The sequence below is a fragment of the Corvus hawaiiensis genome, chromosome 9 (assembly GCF_020740725.1).
Source record: "Corvus hawaiiensis isolate bCorHaw1 chromosome 9, bCorHaw1.pri.cur, whole genome shotgun sequence".
Lineage (NCBI taxonomy): Eukaryota > Metazoa > Chordata > Aves > Passeriformes > Corvidae > Corvus > Corvus hawaiiensis.
The window spans coordinates 8,145,299-8,161,018 of NC_063221.1; the positions used below are offsets into that span (position 1 = coordinate 8,145,299).

General features: G+C 38.0%; 1 protein-coding gene across 6 annotated transcripts in view; it reads left to right on the forward strand.

The window, feature by feature from the left end:
* SUCO (SUN domain containing ossification factor) overlaps positions 1-15,720 on the forward strand; it is a 40,253-nt gene that overhangs the window by 8,510 nt on the left and 16,023 nt on the right. For all 6 annotated transcript variants that reach the window (XM_048312825.1, XM_048312820.1, XM_048312822.1 and 3 more), the window contains 10 exons: positions 3,241-3,349; positions 5,615-5,716; positions 7,009-7,154; positions 10,355-10,495; positions 10,666-10,816; positions 11,763-11,883; positions 12,115-12,239; positions 12,718-12,785; positions 13,418-13,525; positions 14,505-14,610. In XM_048312825.1, the coding sequence (XP_048168782.1) occupies positions 3,241-3,349; positions 5,615-5,716; positions 7,009-7,154; positions 10,355-10,495; positions 10,666-10,816; positions 11,763-11,883; positions 12,115-12,239; positions 12,718-12,785; positions 13,418-13,525; positions 14,505-14,610 (1,177 nt within the window). The remainder of the gene's footprint in view (positions 1-3,240; positions 3,350-5,614; positions 5,717-7,008; positions 7,155-10,354; positions 10,496-10,665; positions 10,817-11,762; positions 11,884-12,114; positions 12,240-12,717; positions 12,786-13,417; positions 13,526-14,504; positions 14,611-15,720) is intronic.

Consider the following 15,720-nt stretch of genomic DNA (forward strand, 5'->3'; position numbering starts at 1 on the left):
CCCACCCCTGCTCCTTTGTCTGAGCTTATAGCGTTTGCTTTTGGGTTTGTGCACATTAAGCTGGAAAGTTTGTAGTGTATTAGAGAAAATAGCTTTTAAACTGCATTAATGATAGGACAAAGAGTCATGCGTAAGTTCCTTTGTTCTTGATGAGATTTAATAGCAGGTGGTGGTTTGAGTCATACTTACAAAAATGGAACAATTGAAAACTTCTGTGTCCATGTAAGTCAGCAACTGTGGGTTACCTGTTAGGAACAACCTCTTCATTAGAAGATCTACCTTGTACCTGAGACAGTATCTCTAGTGACTGATCTACAGCAGTGTTTGGGAATTAGGTCTGCTTGGTTCTGAGTCAGCATTAAAATAATACTCCTGGGTCACAGGAAAGGGAAAGATAGATTAACAGATGCAGAAGCTGCTGTGCTTTCACTGGATGCACACTTCAAATTCATTAAACGCAAGGGGAATTTTGCTCTCTGTAAATTAACACTTAGATTCTCATTTTTGTTGATTCTTTTTTTAATGGTTAACAGAGGTGCTGTGCCATTTGGCAATTTATTTTCATTATGTGGTCTATCCTTCCAGCTAAAGAAGCCTGCTGAATTAATATGCAAAATGTTAAAAGTCAGAAGAAAAACATACTGCTGGTGGTCTTGATAAGGTTATTAATTTGATTTCTCCCAGACTGGCTGGTCTCACATGGCCTGGCATTCTGTGGGTTTGTGTTCTTAGTGCTCTGTCAGAGTTTGCTGGCAGTAGTTGAGTGATACATCCTGCAAGCTGCATGCTCTGCTGCAGTGGGGATCAGGTTTTCCTGTGGGTGCATGCACACACACAAAATGAGTTCTCAGTCCCCTCCCTAGCTTGGAGGCCTTTTGGGAGACTTGAGGCATCATGTTGGAGTTGGGAAGTAGACCAAGAAGAATTTAAGAAAATAAGCAAATAAGACATTGGACACAGATTGTGTCAGAGTAGCTTAAATCTGAGCTGCCAAACTGCATTCTTCTAAAAACTGTGTTTTGCCCTAGTAAAGCCTGATTTCTTGTATGAGATCTCTCAGTATATTAAGGCAAGAAATACATGCCTTCTGTGCTTTTTGTGCTAAAGCAGTTGTTAATGCATTTGTGAGGCTAGACCTTGTGTTTTAAAATGCTGATTTGCAGCCATTGCAATCTTTTCTTCTGCTCTGAAGGAGTTGACTCTTGTTCTATACAGCTTGCCCAAAATGCCCCCCAGAGTGGAAGCAAAATATGAAACAAATGTGTGTGCCTGTGGCATGAAGGAGAGGGATGAGCTACAGTATGCTCGATAATTTTTGATGTTTCTGGTGTGTTTTTGTGAAGAATCAGGGAGTCCTTACATCTGTAAGGAGAGACCAGAGGTGCTGGAATTAAGAGCATGAGAATTTCATCATTAAATGATTGAAACCCCTTTTCAGAAGTATAAATGACTTGAAGTATTTGTGTAACTAATTTTTCCAAGTGAGAGCTAGGTAGTAAGGCCATAGAAGTCTGGTAACCATTCATGCTCTGAAATGAGCATCTTGTGCATAGGGTGACAGAGGTTTGATGGAAAACTCAATACAAGCGAGTAATTACATGATGGGATGGGAATTTAAGATGTGTGAGAAGCATATGCCTAATTCTCAACTGAGATATGAGACTTTGTACCTGCTACAATATGTGTTATTACTCTTTTCATACCTTATATTCAGTTCTTTATTTTCCAGTAACTGCAGCTGCTTCTGCCTGACGTGAAGGCTTTCATTTAGTATAGAAGAAAAGTGCTACCTCAAAGATAAGAGAAATTATTGTGGTGCTTTGGGGCTGAGACACACAGATGGAGCACCTTATTTGCTCATCTCCGTAATAGTATGTCAGATCCCACAACTTCCTTGTCCACTGTCTCTTCTATGGTGAGAGTCCTAGAGTGGCTGATGCCTGCTGACAGTCCCTGCAGATAGATATATATAGATATATATAGATATATAGATGCATGAAACTTACAAAAAAATTTTTAGTACTTGTCTGTGGTCTGTTGTTGCATGGGTTCCTTCTTAGTGGAAGAGTTTACACTGCATGGACTTCCCAATAAAGTTGATATTCAAGTTTTTAAGAAAGCTGGTAATTCAGATTCCAAGCAATAGTGATCCCAGTTGTGTAAGTGAATCATGATGTACTAATAATCTTACTGTTATGATTAATGTTAAGGCTGTTTTATTTCTCAAAACTGTTTTCAGAAGGTTGCTGGATCCAGATTTTTCCATGCTATAGACCTCTCTCCCCTCTGAGGAGAATGTGGCTCTTTTTTCAGGGTACAGGATGATGTTTGTGTGGGCTCACAGGAGGTCATTCTGATCACCTGATTGTTATGTAAACAGTATTTCATGAATGGAAAATGTTTGTGTTTACTGGTGTTCCAGAATTGTTGAAGACTCCGTAAAAGCTTGTTAGTTTAATGTTCTGCTGGACTTAGTTGAAATCAGTGTGAAAACGTTTGGGCCTCCAAGCCTAATGGTTCACTGTGCAGATGCTCCCTAGGATGTGAAGACACCCTGTATGATAAGAAAGAAAAGATGCTGTTCTGGTACAAGTGTTTGTATAGGCAGTGGCTGCTTTTTTGCAGAAATAAATCCATTTCTACTGACAACCAAAGCTGTTGAAAAAAAATTACAAACAATTCTCAGAGGCTTTGCATGGTACTTATTAGTGTAACAATGTACATTTTTTAATGTACTTATTTTCTCTTAATTTTCTTAAATGTGCTTGATGATGTTGACTATACAAAATCTTCTCAGGTAGGCTTTGTACAGGGGAATAAGGAGATTTAGCTTTTTAGTCTGTGGCTTAAGTTTTTGCTTAGTAATAATTATTGGTAAAAATGTCTCATTGCTATGTGTCAAAGGATGTAGTTGATTCAAATTGTTCCTTACTTGCAGTAACTAAACTAATTTGTATCGGCTTTCACTTATTGATGTGGTGACACTCTGGCATCTAGTTTGGTGATACTTTTTTCTTTTGTGAGTAGTAAATTTGTAGTGTTTTCTGTTGCTAACTTCTTGAAGTGAATCCTCAGATGGATTGTATGAATGAATATCCATGACCTGTACGTGTGTATTTTTTAGATGCCTCATGGGAACAGCTGAAGAAGATTGAGGGAGACAATGCTAAGGGAATTCTAAAATTTCATTTTAAATAAAGAGGTTTTTTTTGTTTGTTTGTTTGTTTGTTTGTTTTGTAGGCTTCCTGTTTGGAATGTCTTTTGTAAAGACAGTCTTTCATCAGCAGTGCAATATGCTTCAGGTGATGCTTGTGCTCTGCCCAGTGAGGATGAAAATGTCCAGGAAAAGGTATGCTGCATGCATCATGTTAATTACTCAGTCTGACTTGATATTAAATTTTAAAATAAGATTCTTCATAGGGTCTTCTTGGCCAGAATGTTTAATGTAGTCAGTTGTTCTGTGAGTTGTGATATCTTCCCAAGTTTTTGTTTTCCTTTGCTTCATTTGTTGCAGTTATGCAACAATTCAGGTGGATAGTTTGGGGCAAGAGAAGGAATCAATAGTAAAGTTACTAGTGGCTTGGTTTTTCTTTTTTTGTTTAGGGGCCAGATGTTAGAAGTGGGCATCAGGGAAAGTGGGTGGCTCTGTAGAGCTCAAAATAGGAGGTAATGGGCTGGGTAAGTCTAGGCCCCATTATGCCAGTTCCATCTATGTTGTATTAAAAACAGTGTACAGATGACTGCTATCCTAAATAGAAGATTTAAGATTAATTGGTTTAAGTCAGTATTTATTGCTTTGTATTCCTTCTGTTCAGTAAAAATTAATAAGGCTAAAATATGTTTATGAAAGGTGTAATAAATGTGGTCCCTTTCATTTTTACTTTACTCAGCACTTTAGGTTGAGTGTAATTGTCCCACCCTGATTAACTCATTACAAGTTTCCGCATATTGCATTGCGTAGTGAGTTCCCAAGCTGTTGAGTCAGAAAGTCATGGTAATTTCATTTATTTATTTACCCAGGTACAGAATCAGTCCTATTCTAAATGTGGGTAGTATTGATATGTTGGTGTTCCTATTTCCTCCAGAAGTCTGTAGTAGTGTTAATCACGGTCCTCATTCCAAAAAAGCTTTTATATGCCACACCAAACTTGGAAATTTTGTGTTGAGCATTCTAGCTGACTCAAGTGGAGAGCTTCCTGGCCATAAAAAATCACTTTTAAGTATTGTAGGTTACTTAAGCATTTTAACAACTAGGGTAGCTGTATTTTTTGCCAGCTTGTACAGCCAAATAGCACTCAGTCCTATTCTTCTGGCTGCCTGCAAAAAAGTTGTGCTTGAATTTAACGTCTGATGCAATAATACTGGAAAGATTAAGTAAGCTTTGAGACTGGGAAGCCACTGGTGTGTGATTTCCTGCTCTGCAACATTCTTCTTTGCATTCTATTAATGTGGCTGCATTGTTAAGCAGATTTCTGAACTTAAAGCCAAAGATGTGAAAACTAATATGTTAGACTGTTGTTTTTACTCATTAAAGAACACCTCTTGGGCATATGAGAAATCTTAAGCAAGTGTCTATTACTTGTAATTAGGCTGCTGGAGCTGTCCTGCTCAAAAAGAGCAGTTCTGCAGCCCTTGATCAGTTTGCCTTAGATCAGTTGTCTCTCCCAGCCATTGATGCTATTTCATCTTAGGGACTTGGATGTGAGCTAATATTTGGGGTAAAATGTTGCTTAGTTGTCTCTAAGGTTTGTCAGCTCAGATTTGTAGCTCCTGATCTTCAGTGCATACCTTAATGCTATCAAGTTAATATCATGTAGTGTTGTATAGCACAGCAGCCCACTTTGGATCTGTACACTGGCAGTATTTGGCCACGGGGTTTTAGATAGCCCTTATAAAACAAGGTGGGTGTAAATTTCTACTGCATTTCTTGCTGTGTTTTAAAGTATTGCTCAAAAGCAACTTTTGTAGTTGCATATTTTGTAGTCACAACTTTAAAAAGCTTGAAGGGCAAGTGTAAATGCTTGCTAGTTTTAGTCTGATGGGTTTAAAACTTTTCCCCTCAAGTGTTGATATTTTTTATTTTGTGAATTCACTGCACTTGTTGGTGAAGTTTTAGTTGTAGAAGAGCAGGTTGCTTTAAAAGGTTCTGGCAGATTTGTGTAATTACTGTAGTTCTCCTGATAAGACTGCTACAACTGAAATATGCCACGTGTTATTTTCTAATGGTTGTCTGATGCAAGTCATCTTAGATTCTTTTTTTTTCTCTCCTCTTTTGGTCAGCAAGAAGATTGAGGTAGGATTTGTCAACATGGGAGGTCATAGCAGAATGATGAACTTCCCTTAGCAAACAAACAGAATTATTGAAGACAATGCTAAAATGATCTTTTCAGGAAAGATTTAACTGAATTGTTTTAACTTGCTGTAGTCTTTGTGCAGATAAGATTTTTAACACAGGTGGGTAATGGTTCTGAAGATTAATGTAGCTTAGTTTCTTGATGTTTTGATGGTGGAAGAAGTGCTGTTATTCATTGTGTCCCAGAGGCAGCTCCTCTGGCTGAGCATAGAAGGCCTGTGTGACTGCAGACTTACTGTTGTTTTACCTTTAATATCCTAGGGGGAAGAGGCTGATCCCATACTGGAGCCTGAGCATGCAGACTCAAGTACGCGGAGTTACTCTATGGAAGAGCTACTCAATGACTTGACAAAATCTGACCAGGCAAGGCTTTTATTTCGTTCACTGTCTTCATATAGTCTTCAAATGCTTCTTGGATTTCAGTCTTTCATTTTGGTTATCTAAAGTTCATAGTAACCATCTATCACATTTCACCTGTACACAGGGTTGCTGTCAGACTTGTTTCCAGTAAAAGAGAGAATGTGTGAGCTAACAGACCCTGCGTTTCCCATGTGCATAAATAATGAGTAATTTAGTATCTGTAGGTACTGACTAAAAACTTTCCAAGGTAAATTAAAATTGGATGTTGTAGGTATGGATGTCTATTTATAAATAAAACATAAAAAGTCTTTTCTCTGAGGTCTTTTTATATAGATCAGACTTGGCGATTATAGCAGTCCATTTTAGCTTTGATCCTTCATGACTGCTATCAGTTTCATTTCCTTTGTTAAAATGGGAAAAGGGTTGAATTTCAGCTCTGTGCCATTGATACTGTTAAGTCAGTGCTTGGTGTTAAATATTACAAAGCCCACTGTTAAAGATGATTTATTTGATTACGTATTTTTATTTTGTAGATTACAAGACAGCATACATAGGACAGACATACTTCAGAATATTTATTTCATGGTTTGGGTGTTTAATTTTGTTAAATCTTCCAGACCTCTTCATGTTTAGTTAGATGACTTGGAGTAATCTAGCTATTGACAAGAGACTTTTGTACAATAGTATTTCCTTTTGCTGCAGGATTTAATCTGACCTGTTTCAGTGGTTATGTATGCTTTCAGATTTACAAAGCCTTATTTTGAATGTGCTTATGAAAACTGAAGACCTAGAACAAATAAGTCTCAAGACTACTAACCACTTGAAAGTGAAAAATGATTTATCTCCTTGTTCACTTACAGCATGGAATAGGCTTTAAATAATTTTGGACCTCCATTGGAGTGATGAAATTGAAAGCCTTCTCTGAAATTTAGCTTAGGATGAAAATAGTACATTTTATTGTAATGGGGCATGCAAATAGAACTGTTTCTTTCGATTGCTGCAATATTCAAGCTGGTTTTCTCATGGCAGTCTCTATAGGAATGCATCATTAAGGAAGCTGTTGTACAGGCCTGCTCCAATTAATATTTTTACATTATTATGTCAGACTACAGAAGAGTATTGCAACTATCCCAGAGTAGCACAGAATGCCACCTTGGTCTTGGAAGAAACAAAATTAATTTCTGACAGAAATCTGAACTACTGAACTGTTAGAACTCCATACTAGATGTTATTGTATGGATGCTCTTATTACTCAGGTGTTGAAAAATGTATATTCACCTGGAATGTTTTTACAGACAACAGAAATAAGTGAAACAAGCCATCCTGAAGTTGTGAGTCCACCTTCAGCAGATGTAAATGAAGCTTCCTCCAGCATAGTTCCAAGCACTGAAAACACTTCCAGTTCACCTACCTCAGAGATACCTCCAGTCTCACAGCCTGAGTAAGCTCTTTCAATTTTGTTGTTCTGGACTTTGAGAGAATATAGTTTACTCTGCTCTTGTTAAAATGTTTAGTAGGGATAAGATGGGACTGCTCTGCACAATTGTTTTGCTGGTTTATGGTGTCAGTGCTAATGGAGTGTGCCATCATTTACCGAGTGTGTGGATAAACAGTTGCATGCTTTCATGAAGTGGAATACTATTGCCATGATCGGTTTCTAAGCTGCTGCTTTGAAAAAAAGCCAACATGCTTAGATAATCTGTACTATAAAAGCCCTCAGGGCTTTACCATTAGGATTTCTACCCTTCACAAATGTGCTTTCACATCTGTGTCAACAAGCATTGAGGCAGCTTCAGCAATGGCCTCTGCTTTCAGTTAAGGAAGAACTCTGCAGAGTTTTATCTGCGGAGAGTTTCAACTTCTGGTAGTAAGAGACTTGTGACAAAATAGCAAATTCTCATACAAATGCAGTCAAGTCAATACTTAGTGTATTGCAGAGCTACCTCTGCTACAGGCAGCTCTCTGGAGTCCATGTACTTCATTTTGTTTCCCTTCTCTTGTGGGACATTGTGCTATCAAATGGGAACTAGTGTGGAAGTTTGTGTGTGCATACTTGCAAGGATTTTCACAATGTTCTATTGGGCTTTTTGATGTGCTAAGGGAAGTTATGTTGTTCTGACTGCTGATAAAGATGGAGTATTTTATTAGATAAAAATTCAACACATTGAAAATGAAGTAGACTTGTCTTCGGTGGGTGTTTTGGGTTTTTTAAGAGTTCAGTCTTTCTGCTTTACCAAATTTAATTTCTTTACCATAGAAAAGGTACGGAAATTTTGTTTGCTGGCTGATCTTGCCTAGTCTGCCAGGGCTAACACTTAAACACATTTTGATACTTCATCAGTGTCTTTAATTGGAAGTCTTCCAAAATTTGCAGTTTTTATAAAGCAAAACTGGAATGTTGCTTCAGCCTGTTCTTTTTATAGCTTTTGTTGACTACTACACTGATTTGTTTGTGTACTGTGTTGTAAGCTCTACTATTGTCACATCTTAGAAGGAGACAGGATGTTATTTTCCTTGAAACATTCAGCTGGTGTCTGGTAATTGTTGGAAATTGTCTGGCTGTCATAGCTGGGCAATACTGGAGTGGTGAACTCTGAAGACATGAACTATGAAATGAATGAAAATAGAAACTTGGTTTGGAGCACCTGATGGATGAGTGAATGCTGGGCAGTGGTGTTGTGACACCAGTGCCATTTACAGGAAGAAAGGGCGGAACTAGTGTAGCAGAGAAGCATGTTTATACATTATTTCAAACTGCAGTTCAGCTTTCAATAGTCATAGGTGGTCTCTTACTGTACAGATTAATATCCAAACCATCTGTGGTCCAGCTCCATATTTAAACAAGATCTTTAAAAAGACATGGTTGCATTTGTTATCTTCAGGCATTTATCTTTTTCCTGGTTTAGATGTTGATTCCTGGCAGTGTAACAAAGTCCAGCTCTCTCAGGTGTTACTGGCCTAAAAGAGCAGAACCTCTTAGTCAAAATATTTTGAAAGTATTTTTATTCCAAACAAGTTTTACTTTGTAATGAATCCTTTTTTAGAACAGCACTGAGTGTAACTTCTCTACCTAAATCTAATCTGAGGAAAAATTACTGAAAAATAATCTGAGTTCTTTCTGTCTGGAAGTGAAGAACCTGCTGTGCAAAGTGAGCTTAATAATGCATTTTAAAAATTAAGGCAAATCAAGGTACCCAAAGGAGAGGGAGCACTACAGCTTTTAAGACTCACCTTCTGCCAAAATTAGTTACTTGAGGCCAGTCAGGTACACCCTGAGAGGAAGGAATTTTTAAGTTCATTCTTCTCCCATATTTTATTCATTTGATAATTGTTCATACTGTCATCTACCCACTGAAATGGAGAATATGTGGAGCTTTGCAGTTTTAAGTGTAGTGGTCAGCCTTATTTAGTCAATAGAGAGTTGCATGCTCACCCAAACACTCTGCATCTCAGATGGAGGCATTTTGGGGCATTCAGGGAAAATACTCCCTGTTTATAGCTAATAAATTCTTGTATTCATGTTTGTTAGATTTTGCTACATAGCAAAAAGTCTTGAATACCTATGAGTTTTTTGTTTTATACCACAGGTAATTTATCATATGAAAGGTACTAAAATTGTCTCCCTGGGTTGGTTGCAGCGGCTTCTGTTGATAATTGTAGCAGTCAGAGAACCAAAAAGATCCCCTTTTAAGTTGCTGACATGCTGTTTGTGTTTTGGCAGCTCTGTCATGATATCGGATTAACCTAGTTTGCTGCTTACATTAAAGAAAGTTTATGTTGAAATTTAGAAGGCGGAGTAAAGCTTTTACTTAGATCTGGCTGTAGCCTGGATCAGCCTGAAAGTCATCCCTGTGCTGGAGAAGAGAGGACAGTCAGAAGTTATCAATTGAAAGATACTTCCATCTTCCATCTGTCCGTCTTCTTCTCCCCACCCATTCCATCATTCTTAAAGAGCATATGGGAGGCTTTCTGTTTGGTTTGTGCCTCAGGGTTTGTCTGATGAGGTGTGCTCAGCCTTTCTGGGAGAGAGGACGTAAAGCAGTGGGCAGGTGAGCTGGTTTGGGCTGTTGGTACAGCTTGGATAATGGTCTGCTGGGTTACCTGATTTTAATTACACTAGCAAAAAAAGAAATAAATCTAGTAGAAAGGAAGTCTGTCTGGCTCTGTTTTTATTGCCCTATTCTCCTCTAGTTTTAGCCAAGTTCTGTTCTGACTGCTGCCTCTTGACTTGGGAACATGAGAAGCTTTTAGTGAGGGAGCTCAGTCTTGTGCTTGTTTCCTTTGTTGAAAGGGAAAAGAAAATTGCTGGCAGCCAGGTAACTGTGAACCTGTTGTTAGTTTGTAGTGATTATGGGAAGAATTATCCATTGCAGTGTTTGATAAGATGTTAGATGAGAGTTCAGGGAGATGAGAAGCCTGTTTTGAGTTCCTTTCTGGAACAAACAGGCTGGAAAAAGAAATTCTATTCTTTCATGGGTACAACTGAGAATGCAATACCACAAGTACAGCATACTTCATTTTTCTTAATTATTTCTGTGAGACTCTTACTTTATTAAAACTTTCAAATATCTTTGTGGTTGATTTTCAGGGTTACTTGTATTATCAGAAGGCTAAAAAAGCATGTTGTTTGTTTCCCTTCAGTGCAATAGAGAATTCCCATGCTGATATCCCTGTAGTCAGCTCTAGTGAAGCTGAGCAGTCAGAACCTGACTGTGATATTGGTGGGACACTTGAGGCTGACCCTCAGAGTGAGCCTTCCTCTTTTGTCAGTCCACCAGAGAGGTGAGTATCCAAGCAGGTTGTGTGTGACTCTGAATACTTTAAAGGTAGTTGTTCTTTTCTGTGCTGGCTTTGCAACAAACATTTGCATGTGCTTGCTTAATCTACTATTTGTGTGTGTTTAATTGCATGTGGCTGATCATGTTATAGATCCTGATACTCTAAACTTTCAGCCTTGCAGGCCAACATATAGAGAACATATCATCTTCACATGGCAAGGGCAAGAAGACAAAATCTGAGTTTGAGTCAAAAGTTTCAGCAGCTGAAAAGGGGGCGGATGAGCAAAAATCTGCTCTGAATGCTTCGGAGAACTTAAAAAGAGAGGTAAGCAGTGCTGGTATCCCCTCAGTACATACAGGAGCCTAAAGCGCTTCTTTAGGTTATCACCACTGAGAAAAAAAGTGGTTGGTTTTATTCTGTCCCAGAAGTACTACTTGGCCCTTGTTAAAGTGGGATATGTAGCTAGTCAGGCCTTACATGCTTAACTATATGACTTTTTTCATGCTCTGATTGTGAGGTGCTTCCTAAAGCTTGTATTTTTTAAATACAATGACTAAGGCCATGGCAATACCAGTTTTTGCTATTTTAGGATCATGTCTAAACTGTCATTTGGCAACTACCTTTAAAATATTGTCTACAAAATAACCTCTACACTTGAAATATCTACCAAAAAATTTTCACTCATCTGGTGGTGTGCTGAAAATGTGTTTGTACAAAAGAGAAGTTAATGAAATAGTTAATGAAATAGAATAACATACAGTTTAGTTGACAGGGGTTTTGCTTTGCCAGGCAAGTCCAAAACATTATTTCTGAGATACTTAAACGTGGTTTCTTTAATGTTTAATCGTTCTGCTGTTTTTGAGATGTTCAGAAGTTCCAGGGAACCTCTGGAATTCTGTCATGACAAGCATTCATGTTTAAAGATTTTTGCTACAGGGAAAACTTTCTTCATTAGGAAGAGGAAAAGCAAAAATTGGGAAGAAAATGCAGGTGTTGGAGACAGAAGGCTTACATTTTATTTAAAATGTATTAGCTTAGCTGCGAAAATTGCCAGTATTTCAGTGGAATAATCTCTAATTCTGAGAGAAAATCATCACATGTGTTTTCTGGCTTATAATCTTGCTTACATTGGCTCTAAATTGTTAACACGGGTGCAAATGATGTGTCTGCCCTTGACTTGATCAGAGCATGCTTTGTTTTTTGAAGTTCATCTTTGTTTTCATTGTTGGTCCTGAAAAATATTCACAATTGGTGGTTGTTTCTTCTGCAGAAAGACTTTAAGAAGACAGGAGAAATTGACCCTACATCAGTAATAACTCCAAAGGACCCTGGAGACATTCCAACATTTGATGAATGGAAGAAGAAAGTCATGGAAGTGGAGAAAGAAAAGAGTAAGTTCAGGATTCATTAGTTTGGACTAAATACAGACCGCTGTCATCTTGTACTAGAGCTGAATAGTGAGACTGTCTCAATTTGGAATGCAGCCTGGAACTTCATTTTTCTGCTAGAACTACAAAATTAATAGCCTTCATTATATAAAAGCAGTGAGCAGAAGTTCCTGACAGTGAAAATACTGTTTGTTTGTGTGGTTTGTTATAGGAGCAGTATTTTCTTGTTCCTAGGTCAGTCAATGCACCCTTCTGCTGTTGGTGGGCAGCATTCCACTAAAAAGGTCCAGAAAAACAGGAATAACTATGCGTCTGTAGAGTGTGGTGCCAAAATTCTGGCAGCAAATCCAGAGGCAAAGGTAAGCATTTACTAATTATTATTGTGCATTATGTTAGTGTACTGTTATGCAACAAGTAGCACAAAGTACACTTAACACTGATTTGTGAAGTTGTTATTCTACGTTTGGGTTTATTGGGATTTTAATTTATCAAAATAGGACATAAACAGTGATCTGTGCCTTTTTTAAGAGGGATTGCTATAGAGAACTTGATGTCTTTCTAAGTGAATTCAGAAAATGGGAGCAGAGTCTACTTCCTACAGAAATTAATACAACTTTGTTCAGTTGTTCAAAGAGCTCACCGTAGTAAATAATCTGTGTTTGCCCCAAAGTAGTATGGCATACTATGTCCTGGATATTATCTTGCTTAGAATGTTGTGAAACTTGATACTAGTCTAAAAACCTATTTTCAAACTTATTTTTGGAAAGAGGGGAAAAATCCTTGGTGTTGTTGGTATCTACCATGCCATTTAAAATACTAATTTTTTTCTTTATACAGAGCACTTCAGCTATTTTGATGGAAAACATGGACCTTTATATGCTCAATCCTTGCAGTACTAAAATCTGGTAGGTTCCTGAGGTTCACTTTTATGACAGGCGTGATTACAGTTTTCCGCTGCTGTGGGACTGAATGTGTCCTGTGGGACTGACTTGACCTTGGTGTGTTGCTGCTTGGAATGAGTGTGTGAGGAGCTTTGACAGAATTAGCACAAGATGTTTTATTATGTCTCCCATAGAAATGTAGCTCTTGTATTGAGAACTAATATTAAGGTGATATTTTTATTTACCTTAATATGTGAAAATTTTGCATAATTATCATGGCAGATAAAGCACTTGGGCATTCAAATAAAGATTTTTGATTTCTTTCTCTGACTGTCAACTAATTGTAGGACAGGTGAACAGAATTTACCATATATTAATTGTTACTTCAGATGTGATTTAAATTATGTTTGCTGTCCTTGGTTTTTAGTTCTGTGACTTAGTGCCTTTGAGTAGAAAATGGATGAAGCTCTTGTAGCTGCAGGTGCTACCTAGAGTTACTAAAGTTCAGGAAAGCACCACCAGTGATTCTTACGGTACAGCATTTTTGTAGTGTCCTCCTTATACCCAGTGGAGGATGTGGTAATGAGGTAAAGGGCTGAAGATTGTAACTGCAGAAGGAGAAGTCTTTTCTTAAAATATTTTCTTTTGTCTTTAAGGTTTGTTGTTGAGCTCTGTGAACCAGTCCAAGTAAAGCAGTTTGACATTGCAAATCATGAATTATTCTCTTCCACTCCTAAAGACTTTCTGGTGTCAATTAGTGACAGGTATGTAATCTAAACTCATCCTTCTGAATGAAAAAAATGAAATGATTACTAGATGCAAGGCTTTATTAAGCATGGGCTGTGTATGCTTGTTATTATGCAAAGTGTAATGTAGTGTGAAGTCACACGAATTTTCTTTGTTTTGTGTATATTGTCAGTTGCTAGCAGTTTTTTCCTTTGCCACCTTAAAAATGAAAAGGAAAAATTTGTTGACAAGTAGCAGTGAAGGAGCAGAATTTATACAGTAGCTGGATAGTGGATGGCAGATTATAAAATGCCTTAATAAAATGCTGCTGAGGATTTGGGCTGTCTCCTCCCTTGTCATTCAGACCATTTTCACATGGTTTGAGCTGTCTTCAATGCTGAACTCTGTTCAAAAATACACAGATTATTTTAAAAGAAACAAGAGCAGTATACTATTGAGAAATTGGAAGGGGGTAAGAGTGCTACAGATTGGCCAGATGGCTGCTTAGAGGGTGGCTTTATGATGATTTAGGCAGTGTTGTGCCCCCACTGCTTTCTGCAGTGAGCAGATAATTCTGGTCTGTGAATGAGCAGACATTCACAGTGCTTCAGAAAAAATCCCTTTCTTCTTGGGTGCCTAAAGCATGTAGGGTTAGACTTCCAACACTTGGTCTGTTGTGTAGTTCTACCTCTGCTTTGCTCAGTTTTCTACTGCTTGCTTACAGTAATACAACCTGTCATGTGTTGTGTTCTTACCTGGGGTGGCTTCATTGTAGACTGGCTGAATTTCAGTAATTGGATCAAGTCTGGGGTTTTGTGCTTCAAGAGCTTGCACATTGCTGTAAGTGTGTGAGGAGGTTCTGCTGATGTTTTGTGTTGGGAACGTTGCTGCTATCTTGCAGCTGGAAAGAACAGAATGTATTTCTTCTCTGGAAAGGCATTAGGGGAAACTTTGGCAAATACCTGTAAACAGTGAGTTCCTGCATTTCATTACCTGACTCCATTGTTTCCTTTCTAGGTATCCAACAAACAAATGGATTAAATTAGGTACTTTCCATGCCAGAGATGAGAGAAATGTCCAGAGCTTTCCTCTGGATGAACAGATGTATGCAAAATATGTTAAGGTAACTTAATACTGCAAAAGCATCCATGCTCCTCAGGGAAGGAAGGGTTTGCTGGGCTTCCCCTGTATAACAGCATCCAGAGAAATGTGTTATCAAAGCCTACCTTAGCATTAATTGCCCTTGGTTAATTAGTGGCCCCAACTGGGGTTGTCTGTGTACTAAATTCTTGTCACGGTAATGAGCCTATTACCTTCCTCACTTTGGTAATTGAGAGGATCTTGGGAAGCCCCTTGCGTCCAAGTACATACTTAGTTGACACCTGAATTAAGAAAAATCTAGACAATGTTCTGTTCTATTTGACTTAACCAACTGTCCCCTGAATGTAAGATCAGAAGAATCTTGACCTATTTTGTTGCTTGGCTGTACCTGCTTTACATATATACACATATCTGTATCTATCTATCTAGATAGATATATGTATACACACACACTGCACACTCACTCTCTGGAGCAAAATCAGGATATGCATATTTCTTGGTATTTTTTACTGTGTTGTACTGTACACTTCAGTGAATCTGAAAGTGTAAGTGGTTGAACCTTGGTTCTCATTATAGACTCCAAGTGCAGTTTTGCAGTTATTCAGTCATAACTCTGACTCTGGCAAATTATTTATGCTCACTGCTACTGGAGCATTGCCATGATACCTCCACCTTCAAAACAGTTTGCATTAAACTATCTTTACTTGGGAGACTCAAAGGGAATAAAACTCCATAAATAATTAATGTGGTGCGTGAACTTGGATAAAAGCTTTTGTGAAAATTTTGGATTGTAGCGAAGGTTTGAATTCAAATAAAATACAGACCTTTTAGGTCTTCTTCAGTGATGTGTTACCTTCCAACTATGGTATTGCCAAAAAAAAAAAAAATTAGTTTGTGCTCCTTAATTATGCTTTGTGCTTTTATGAAGAAGTAGCTATGAATGATAATTGTCTAACCTCTCTACCCAGAAATTCTGCGTGAGTCACAGAATAGAGTTTTCATTTATTTTTAATTCTGTTTTCTGGCTGAATTAATGCCTTAAGGTAGCTGCCATTGTCACTGAAGTTCCAGAATTCCAGTAGATGCTGCAGCACTTAGTCCCTTGGTGGATACAGTGCTCTGCCTTGAATAA